This window comes from Sturnus vulgaris, chromosome 6 (genome assembly GCF_052056855.1).
Source record: "Sturnus vulgaris isolate bStuVul1 chromosome 6, bStuVul1.hap1, whole genome shotgun sequence".
Classification (NCBI taxonomy): Eukaryota; Metazoa; Chordata; class Aves; order Passeriformes; family Sturnidae; genus Sturnus; species Sturnus vulgaris.
Genome location: NC_142248.1, coordinates 38,720,450 through 38,730,905, shown reverse-complemented (window position 1 = coordinate 38,730,905; position 10,456 = coordinate 38,720,450). Strand labels below are relative to the sequence as shown.

General features: G+C 47.1%; 1 protein-coding gene across 2 annotated transcripts; it reads left to right on the top strand.

The window, feature by feature from the left end:
• The first annotated feature begins 207 nt into the window (after window positions 1-207).
• Window positions 208-9,696, top strand: CKB (creatine kinase B). Of its 2 annotated transcripts, none has more exons than XM_014871899.2 (8): window positions 208-281; window positions 1,804-1,991; window positions 2,473-2,627; window positions 3,521-3,653; window positions 4,536-4,707; window positions 6,157-6,280; window positions 6,994-7,183; window positions 7,765-9,696. In XM_014871899.2, exons 2-8 carry the CDS (start codon window positions 1,814-1,816, stop codon window positions 7,941-7,943), a joined length of 1,131 nt encoding a protein of 376 aa, XP_014727385.1. In that variant the 5' UTR covers window positions 208-281; window positions 1,804-1,813; the 3' UTR covers window positions 7,944-9,696. The 2 variants fall into 2 exon arrangements, with proteins under 2 accessions (XP_014727385.1, XP_014727384.1); XM_014871898.2 differs by lacking the exon at window positions 1,804-1,991 and adding an exon at window positions 1,143-1,355.
• Window positions 9,697-10,456: the final 760 nt, after the last annotated feature.

The window sequence follows — 10,456 nt, the reverse complement described above, 5'->3', positions numbered from 1 at the left end:
CAGCGTCGCGAGACCGCCCCGGGGGTTCCGTCCCCCCAACCCACCTCCCCGACGCCGAGCAAAATGGCGGCAAGCGCGGGCCCGGCCGGCGGTGCAACGCCCGCTCCGCCCGCCGCCGCGCGGCCCAATGGAATGAATGGGCTATAAATAACTGCCAATGGGGCGCCGGCTTGCGCTCTATATAAAAGACGCGCGGCGGGGCCGCTGGAGCTTCACTCGGAGTGAGGCAGTCCAGTGCGCGCAGCTGTGCGGAGGTTCTTGCTGTAGCTGCGAAGCCCGCGGTAAGTCCCGGGGCAGTCGAGCTGTTCTACAACCTTAAAGGATATTTTTTTTTGTTTTGTTTTTACTTTTTGCCTTTTTTTTTTTTTCTTTTTTTTCCTCCCCGCGCTGTGTGGGGTGGAGCCGGTCGGGCTGAGGAGGGGCGCGCGGGGCAGGGGCACAGCTGGGGCGGGGGGCGCAGGGAGCGGCGCAGGTGCTCGCCGGGCTGGTTGGGCTCTGAAACCAGATTAACCTGGTATTTAGCAGGGTAGTTACATACGCTCGCCCCGTCCAGGTCCCCTGAGGCAGCCGTCTGTTGTGTAAGGGCTTATTGGATGCTGCCTTCCCCTTCCCGGTCGGAGAGCAGCCGAGGGTCCGCGGACGCGGAGGGCGCCGTCGCTGCTCGGGATCCCCTCGCCCTTCAGCGGCGAGAGGAGGCGCGGCCGCGCACCGAGGGTGCAGCGGTGCCGCCCCGCTCACCTGCCGGCCGGCCCGGGGTCCTGGCGGGGCCGAGCGCCCCCCGGCTCTCGGCGGCCCGGCCGCTGCCCCTGTCCCCGAGCCGCGCGCGGGGTCTGCCCGTTGCTACAACGGCCGCTCCGCGCGACCTTGGGCGCGTCCCCTCAGCCCGGGCGGTGCCCCGGCGGGCGGGAGAGCCTCTGCCCCTGCCGCCGGGATGGTGGGGACGGGGCAAGGCTGGTGGACGTGAAGAACTTTTTTCTTTCTTTCCTCCTTCTTGATGCTTGTAGAAGGTGGTGTAGCAGCAAAGGTGTGAAAGGCGCGGGTGGAACGTGAGCCAAGGTGACCTTTTGGGTGCCTGGCATTCCCCCGGGCGGTCTGGAGCCTGCCAAACCCCCAGTGATAGGCTTCCCATCTTTCTCCCCTAGTGACTGCGGTAGGGTCAGCCATGCCCTTCTCAAACAGCCACAACCTCCTGAAGATGAAGTACAAGCCTGAGGAGGAGTACCCTGACCTGAAAGCTCACAACAATCACATGGCTAAGGTGCTGACCCCGGACCTGTACAAGAAATTGAGGGATAAGCAGACTCCCAGTGGATTTACCCTGGATGATTGCATCCAGACTGGGGTTGACAACCCAGGTAATGGGGTCGTTAGGTCTGCATAATGATCTGTTCTCCCTCCTGACTGGAAGTGCTTCTTGACAATGGTACCCAAACTTCTCAAGCTACTGAGGGACAAATCTTCTAAAGCATTGAGAGACTGCTCTAAAAGCATGGCTCTGCTTGGAGGCCATGTTTCCATCAAGCTATGTTCCGTGCTGTGATCTGACATATCAATTCCCAGACACTTCAATTATGTAACTGCTCTGCTAAATACTTTCAATCTGAAGAGAAAAAAAAAAAAGTCAAACTAAATGCATTCTAATTATAACTCATCTGGGGAGGGGGGGAAAAAAAGTCAATTTACCTGGGTGTCCTGGTCTATTCGTATTCCAGACTGGTTACATGATGTTCTGTAGCACTTCTATGAAAAAGGGGGAGCAGATGTGTTTACATGTTAACATTACAGTATTTATTTTTACTCTAGCAATATCAAAATGGCCCAACTAAATAATCAGAGACTGCCTCCTGATGAGGAGTACCCGGACCTGAGCACCCACAACAACCACATGGCCAAAGTTCTAACCCTGGATTTATACAAGAAACTGAGAGACAGAGTCACGCCCAGTGGCTTCACCCTGGATGATGTCATTCAGACTGGGGTTGATAATCCTGGTAAAATGCATTGAGAATATTCCGTGTGAACCAGCTGAAGTAACTGGTGCTTTTGAATATGGTGACTTAAAACTAATCTTGTGGAGGTGGTATTTATGAACAGACTACAGAAATGTAGCTGTGTAGCAGAAGGAGCAAAAAGCAAAGCATGCTTGCTTGCAGCAAAGCATGATTGTTTAGCCATAAAGTTCAATGCAGTGATCTAAATTAGCTAGTGAAATTAGATGTGCTGTGGAAATTTGTCCTAAACCAAGCTTGGCAAGTGAGCATGGTTTAATGACAACAGCTATGGGTTTCCATAGCACTGCGTTTGACTATCAGGATGAAGTGTAAAATGTAGGGTCTCTCCAAATGTTTCTATGTAAGAATGAATTTCTAAGTGACTAGACTTGCCACTAAAGAACTTGCCTGGTTAGTGCTGCACTGGAGTACAGCCAAATGTTGCCCAAACTTAGCTCTTCTGACTTTATTACCACTCCAGGCCATCCCTTCATAATGACAGTAGGATGTGTGGCTGGTGATGAAGAATCCTATGAAGTGTTCAAGGAACTCTTTGATCCAGTTATTGAAGACAGGCATGGTGGCTACAAACCAAGTGATCAGCACAAGACCGACCTGAATGCTGATAACCTGCAGGTATAAAGTTTTGATCAATTACAGATAATTGATCGGAGAACTGTGAAGTTATTGGCAGCTGCCAGGCTCTGTCCCCTGGCTTCCACCGAGCGTGGACACTTGGGCTGTGGGTCTGGTGCAGTCAGCCTGAAGAGCTTGCTGCTGTGGGATGTCAGTGGCTGGGTACAGCTGGGTAGCTTGTGTGCAGCAGGAGCTTTTTCAGGTGCTGCTGCAGTGTGGGTTGTGCCAAACACCTTCAGTGAGCATTTCCACGAGCTCTAACAGTCAAACTAAACAGCTCTGTCCTGGGAGTCAAGGACTGTCATAAAATTTAAACACTTTCTTCTGTCTGATCTTGGATCTTAATTTCTAACTGATGGTGTCATGCTATCGAATAAATATTTTTACAGCTAGGAGTAAGGGTTCTTATATCATTTTATGGGTTTTAAATGTTACTGTAAACTAGACTCTGGGAGTTCCTAACTCCATGTTGATTGGCTAGCCGTAAATCATATTGAAAAGAGACTTATGAGAACAGTAATGAACAATTCTCATTTGCAAGAGTAAACGCCTAACTAAAGAAAGTTTTTTGTCTCATGTTGATATCTGTAGACGGCAAATCTTTAAGGGGTAACAGAAGCCCAGACCACAGTCTGAAATGGACATGAAACTGATGTTCCGGTGATAACCCTGTCTTCTAGGACTACTTAGTAGCTGTAGCCTTGGCCTCAAAGCAAGAGTTGTGTTGCACCAGATACTTGATGTAATGCTGAATAAAATAGCCCTGAAATGAGGCGCTGGCTTACAGGCCAGGTAGTCAATACCTCAGGTGTAAAGTGCATGGTGGCTATGTGTGTTTAGGGGGGAGGTATCTTGGTAACAGGGTTGTACTTGCTGGTTTCCTTATCTTGTAGGGAGGTGATGACCTGGATCCCAATTACGTGCTAAGTTCCCGTGTCAGAACTGGCAGAAGCATCCGTGGGTTCTGTCTTCCCCCGCACTGCAGTCGAGGGGAGAGGCGGGCTATCGAGAAGCTCTCTGTTGAAGGTAAAGTGAGAACGAGGTGCATCAGGGACACAGCTCTGTCCTTTGCGCAAGAGGTGTTCTTTGCAGTTTGAAAATGGAGGCACTTGGCAAGAGCCACCTCCCTGGAGACTTGGTCTGAACATGGAGCTTTCCCTGGAAAAGGCTCATTGCATTAGAGCTGCCTCAGCATTGCAGCTTGTAGCTGAGAGCAAGAGCACGTGGCAGAGGGAAGTTGTACTGCGTTAAGTTGACCTCTGCTGATCTCAAAAGCTTCTGTCTGTGTGTGTGGGGAAAGAGGTTGGTTCATCAGAGCTGAAACCTGAAATGTAACAGGTATGTAGCAACCATAGGGTTTGAGTCATGGGATGCAGTGTTCTGTGGCTGCTTTTAATTGACTTTCATTAATGTTGAGCTTGTTTAGAGATGTATTCTTGTTCCAAATCTTCAGCTGACTAGAATAAGCCCTGGTTTTCAGTGAAAATCTTTGGCTTTTTTTTTTGTTTTTCCTATTGCTTTTTAATACTCAAGGTGCAGTTCTGGAGACTCAGAGTGTAGTTGTTTCAAAACCTCTCAAGGGCAGAGTAACAGTCCTTGGCTAGAATAATACTGCTTGTTATATTCATAACCTTGGTTCTCCTTGGAAGAAAAGCAGTCTCCATTTGTACAGTTCAGCAGCACTAACGATTCTATACTGCATGTAAGGAAACAAAGGCTACTTGTATAAGCCTGGAAGGTGCAGACAAATCATCTGATACTACCACAAGGGTATTGCCACTGCAGATGAAAGCAAGGGAGGAACCAGACCCAGCTGATCAAACATTGCCATACTTTGTGTTGGGTCTCCAAAGTGCTGGGAAAGTCTAGCACCTTTAGTCCCATTCTAAAAGAGCCTCTCTCTTTCAGCTCTGGGTAGTCTGGATGGTGATCTCAAGGGGAAGTACTATGCTCTGAGGAACATGACTGATGCAGAGCAGCAGCAGCTGATTGATGACCACTTCTTGTTTGACAAGCCAGTTTCTCCTCTTCTGTTGGCATCTGGGATGGCACGAGACTGGCCTGATGCCAGGGGTATCTGGTGAGTATGTTTGTGAGAAAGCAGTCATAGAAGTCAAAGTCTTGCTGTTTTTGGTGGTGACTTGTACTGTTTGGCAAAATAGTAGCTTCTCATTTTGTATTACTGTATATGATGAGAAACTCCTATGGAAGTTGTAGTTGACCAGCAAAATTTGGACAAGTGTTCTTATGCTAGTAAGAGCAAGGCAACTTGGGTAGCCCAGAACCAGAGTCTGCATGGGTCAGTGAACCATCACACAAAAACTGAATCAACTTATGGAAGTGGATCACTTGTAAAGGAGCAGATGTGCCACTACAGTCAGCTCTTCCCACAAGAGTTGAGAGTAACTTGTGGTACAAACCATAGTATTGTCTTAGCTCAGAGTCAGTCCTGGATGCATAGTTACTCCCTTCTGGTCTCTTAACTTCTGCTTGCAGAAACTCACTGGTGCTGGACTAGTATGGCTTTATCTCTTCTAGTGAAGAGTTCTGGCCCTCTCCCCAGACATTTGGTGACAGTTGACTGATGCAGAGGTGTGGAATAGAAGGATTCTGCTTGTTTTAAATGTAGGTCACCTACATAAAACTGCATCTCAGGAGCTTCTGCAGCATAATTAACTTGCTCCCTTGTAAGCTAAGGGCTAGGTTTTTATCAACAGGAATGCTCCAATCTTATTACTGCAGCTGTTTCAGTACAACCCAGAGGAAGCATGCTTTGTTTCTGTAGGTCACCTTTAAGATTGCATCATCTACCTGCAGATTGCCAGCACCAGATAGCGCTGTCATCTGAGCATGACTAATCTACAGACTTGAAGTGTAATGTCTTAGTGTTGTCTGCATAAATAACTTTCCTCGGGTACTAGCTAATTTTTGATCCTAATCAAGTTCAGAAATTACCAGCATGATAAACATGGATGATAGTACTTGCTGTCAGCTGCAAGCTGGGACAGGGGGAGCACATTGTTGAGAGGATTTTATACAGCATCTCTGAAGAGCCATGGTCTAAAATTAATACTGAAAGTAAGGTACAAAGTGCAGTTTGACAGAATGTGACAAAATACTGTTAAAAGGCTCGATACACATGGTGGCATTAGGAACATTATTGTACAGGACTCCCTCAGAGTCTACTGATCACCTTTCTGCAAATTGCTGAGCATAAATACCTTAATTTGTAAACTGGAACCACAAGAGAGCTAGGGGGATGAGGGCATTTTAGGTTTTGATACTATAAGACTAGGTAATGCTATATTATTAGTCACTCTGTAAAGGCCAATTCAAATTACCTCTTGAAAAGAGCAGAGTAGCAACTACCAGCTTAACTTAGGTCCTGCGTGGGCAAAAGAAGGAAGATCAATCTTTTTGAAGCAGCTAAGTGAGCCTCTTGAACTAAAATCTGCAGTGATGAGCAATTTGGGGCCATCTTCAAAATGTGATGTGGTAAAGACAGCAAACTGATTGCTTTGTCTCCTAGGCACAATGATAACAAGACTTTCCTTGTTTGGATCAATGAGGAGGATCACCTTAGAGTTATTTCCATGCAGAAAGGTGGCAACATGAAGGAAGTATTTAACCGCTTCTGTACTGGACTAACAAAGGTAAATCACTATTGTTTGGGCTGTAGGTTCAAAAGGCACATGGTTCGATCTGAGAACGCATTTTTCAAGCCCCCTCTGGAGTCTTCCATGGTAGTGTTTCATAGACTGGATCTCTGGGAACACTCTGAGATCCAGAGCTATGAGGGCTACAGAGCAGGTGTTCTGGCAAAAAGCTTTGTGGCTGTGTAATCTAGAATATGTTTGCTTGATGTGGTGGCACCCTTATCCAAATGTCTCAACTGTATTTTAAAGAAATTCTACATAGTTCTCTAAAGCCTTAAGACACTTTGCTGGGGAGGAGAAATTGTTTGACTGTGCATGGGCAAAACTGGACTCAAGTTTTTAGGCTGGATGCTGTTCTCTACTTCTGGTCTTGATATGAGCTTGAGCTTTACCAGCCCCTTTCCTGATTCTAAGAGACGTGCCAGCTTGACATGTATTGAATGCAGCTTCCTAACAGATAGTAACATCAGAAGTGTAGCTTTTAAAGTCAGCCTGTCTCACTGCTAGGAGCAAGATGAAGGCCTTAAAAGCCCCTTCCTTATTGGTGGCAATTTTTTCCATAGAGAGGGGGCTTATGTGGCTGAAATAGCTGTTCCTTCTGAGTGTTGTGGCTGTTGCTGAGTAACTGGAGCTGCAAGTGAGTGCTAATGGATGTCCTACAGTCTTCAGGCAGAGAACAATCTCTAAACATTTGTTCTTTCTATTTATAGATAGAAAGTCTCTTCAAGGCCAAAAACTACGAGTTCATGTGGAATCCACACTTGGGCTACATCCTGACCTGCCCATCCAACCTTGGAACAGGGCTCCGTGCTGGTGTGCACATCAAGATCCCACACCTTGGGAAACATGAGAAATTTGGAGAGGTCCTCAAGAGACTTCGGCTGCAGAAACGAGGCACAGGTGAGAGTTGATAACACTGAGCTGAGTCAGTCTGCCCTAAGACACCAGCAAAAGCCTGGTTATGGCCAGAGCCATCTCTTGGTTCATGCTGTCAGTGCCTGTCACACCATCCAGAAGGTAACCCTTGTAAAACACGTGGAGAGAAAAAAAGTTTTCAAATTGTATATTGGAGGAGTTGAGGATTCTAGTGCTCTACTTAGTATGTACCATGTCTTTCTAGTTAATGTCCTGTGTGTCATTCTGAACACCAGGTAAGGTGGATCTGGTGGCAGCTGTTCCTGTTACAAGCAAGGGTGGGAATCCTGGTGTAACCTATGGCTAGGAGATGGCTCCAGCAGGTACTTGTGACCTCAGGTTAGATTGCTCATGGGTCAGAAGAATGAAGAGCTGGCCTAGTTCATGTTCTGTGGTTCATGTTGGCAATCACACGTGGCTTTATCTTCCTGCATGTAGGAGGAGGTGCAAGTGGCAGCTTGTGGAGGATGGTCCTGCTGTGTCCCTACCTCAGGCTAGTGAGGGAAGAGAGGCAGACTCACCTGCTCTAGCTGAGGTCAATGTTGTAACTGACTCTCTTGCTGCAGGTGGTGTGGACACAGCTGCTGTTGGAGGAGTGTTTGATATCTCCAATGCTGATCGTCTTGGCTTCTCTGAGGTGGAGCTGGTGCAGATGGTGGTGGATGGAGTGAAGCTTCTCATTGAGATGGAGAAACGCCTTGAAAATGGCCAGTCCATTGATGACCTCATGCCAGCTCAGAAATAAAGCACTTTATTCTCATGCTTCCTAACTTATTGGATGAATAATAAAATGTCACTCCAATTCAAACCCTTGGGGTCAGAGCCCACTTAGTTACACTGTAGAGAAGTCTTCCATCCATTTGTGTTAGAGTTTATTTTTTTGATGGTTGAGATGTTGTTGAAAATGAAATAAACTATTGTTTGGCCTGAGGTGTCTTAGATATGTTAACTGAATGTCTTTGAGATTTAAGTGACTTGGTTTCATAGTTCTGCCAGATGGTCTGGTTTTGTGTGCAAGCATATCTTTCTAGTGTGCTGCTGCAGACCAGCTGAGTTGAAATGTTGTTAAAGCAGTTTCAAAAGTTGAACCTTCTAACTTGGTTGTAGTTGCTGTAAATTTGAGAACTAGTGTTAAACATGAGTCACTGCAAACATGCCCTACCTCCAAGGCTTTGACTTGTGCATCTGCTCATGCCAACTGTACACTGTCATTATCCCGAGTACTGCAAGCCAGGCTGGCTCCTGTAAGGGAGGGGGGACAGGGCTGGGTCCAGAGGGCTGCTGCTTTTTTCAGATGGGCTCTCGGGGTGCAGGGCAAGGCTCTGAGGTCTGACTACAGCCTATGGTATTACTGACCCTGAGCAGCTTTGTGGGGAGAAGCTTGTCGTCGATCTAGCTAGTGTAAACACCAGTTGCCCTTTTGAGGGTAAGGGGTGAGGTGAAACCTAGATTAATTCAGCCCATGCTTCTCTCTTAAGAGATTTCAGTCCAGCCAGGGCAGAGATGGGTTTTCAAAGCTGCAACTTACAGGAAAATACAAGCTGATTAGCTTTTGTTTGCCCCTGCACCAGTTGCCCATGAGCCTAAAACTGAGCAGTATAGTCAATTAAAACGTGCAAAATAGTGTTTTTTCCAAGCTGGGCCTGGCTTGCAAGCTCAGGTAATTCTCTGGGTCTGAGCTCAAGATTGCATCAAGTAGGTCTGTTCTCTAGAATGGCTGTACACGTGTGCTTGCTGGGTGGGAGCGCCATATTATTAATATGCAGGAGCAGCGTTTTCCACAAGTAATGCTAACTTGGAGCATCAGACCCTTGGAAAGAACATCCTTTGCAGCTCATGCAGATGCACCTGCTCAACAGCTCTACCCACTGCAGAAACACAGCTTTGATGGAGGGAGCGTGATGAGAGGTTGATGCAGAGCTCCTTGGCGTGCAGCTTTATATAGGTTTGTGTAGATAACTGAAGCTTTCTTTTGTATTTCTAAGGCTGTGATTGCAGGCTGTCACTTAGCTGAAGAGATGATTCCAGCTGAGATAAGCTAATTTAATTTTGGTGAGAAAAGGCTGAGTGAACATTTCAGATTTTTTTTCTTTTAATACAGCTTTGTACGTGTTTCAAAGTTAATTGGGTGGGGGAGAGGAGATCATCTGAAAGAGTTTTGTTCTGTACTGGGTGTTCCTGTATTTGAGTTAATCAGCACAGGACTTTTCTGTACAAAGCTTGTGAGAGCAGGGAAGAGAAAGTGGTGCAAAAGACAACCGGTTGGTTCTGTATATTTAGATTCCCCCATGCTGTGCTTCATGTCACTGTTCACAGACGCTTGGCAAATAGCTGGTTTTGCTTCTTGTAATCAGAGAGTGTTCATTTAGTGGTGCCTCTCCTCAACACAGCGTTGTTACTGCACTCACAGCAATTACCTAATGGAAGGAGTTGCCTGAAAACTTGTCTATTTTTTTCTAGCTATATCAGCTGGACTAATAAAAACATTTCTCTCTCTATGCATCTTGTTTCTCCTATGTTCTTAACCCATCCGAGCTGTTGCATCTGTCTGCTTTCAGCCCCTCAGCCCCTGCAGTCTAAGACAGCTCCTGTAGCTGGCTAAACAATTGTGTTCAAAGCAGCAAGCAAGCCAGTCTTTAATGCCTGCATCCAACTAGAAAATACTTCTTTTTAATTGGTTTTCTTTCCCACCCACTACCTTTGCTGTGTTCCCTCGTGTTGCTGCCATGCGACCGTGCTTGTACAAAGCAATTGCAAATATTTCAGAGAAAGAATGTCCTGGCAAAAGCTGGACACTGTGACCAACCCCAGGTGGGACCTGCTGAAAACCTCTGATCAAGAGAGAAATTAAAGCTCCTGCTCCCTCTCCTTAAAAACTTTGGTTTGGTCCTTGGCATTATTCACCCTTGTGCCCTGGGTGCCCATCGTGGATGGTATGGAGCAGCAGGGCACAGCTTGCTTGTGCCCTGGGAACCCAAAATTGTGCCAGGTGCTGGCAGGCTGCCATGGGAGCGGGGTACTTGGCACCTCCCAGGGGAGGAGAGGAAGGTTATCAGTCGGTGCTGTGCTTTATCCAGGGACCCTGCAATTAACCACGTGTGTTCTGTAGCTTTTGGAAAGGAGCCGTGTGGCTCCTGCTCTTATCACACCCCATGGTGATGGCAGTGTCCTCACTAGGCCTGGAGTGGGGACTGCTTTGTTGGTCCCAGCAGTGCTGGGGGTGTGGGCTGGAGGAAGAGAGGGGCCAGGAGTCCTTTG

Excerpts from the sequence above, each read along its gene's own strand:
- CKB (XM_014871898.2), top strand. The coding sequence starts at position 1,163 with ATGCCCTTCTCAAACAGCCACAACCTCCTGAAGATGAAGTACAAGCCT. Across the intron at positions 2,628-3,520 it reads TGAATGCTGATAACCTGCAG|GGAGGTGATGACCTGGATCC; the intron begins GTATAAAGTTTT and ends CTTATCTTGTAG. Across the intron at positions 7,184-7,764 it reads GCTGCAGAAACGAGGCACAG|GTGGTGTGGACACAGCTGCT; the intron begins GTGAGAGTTGAT and ends CTCTTGCTGCAG.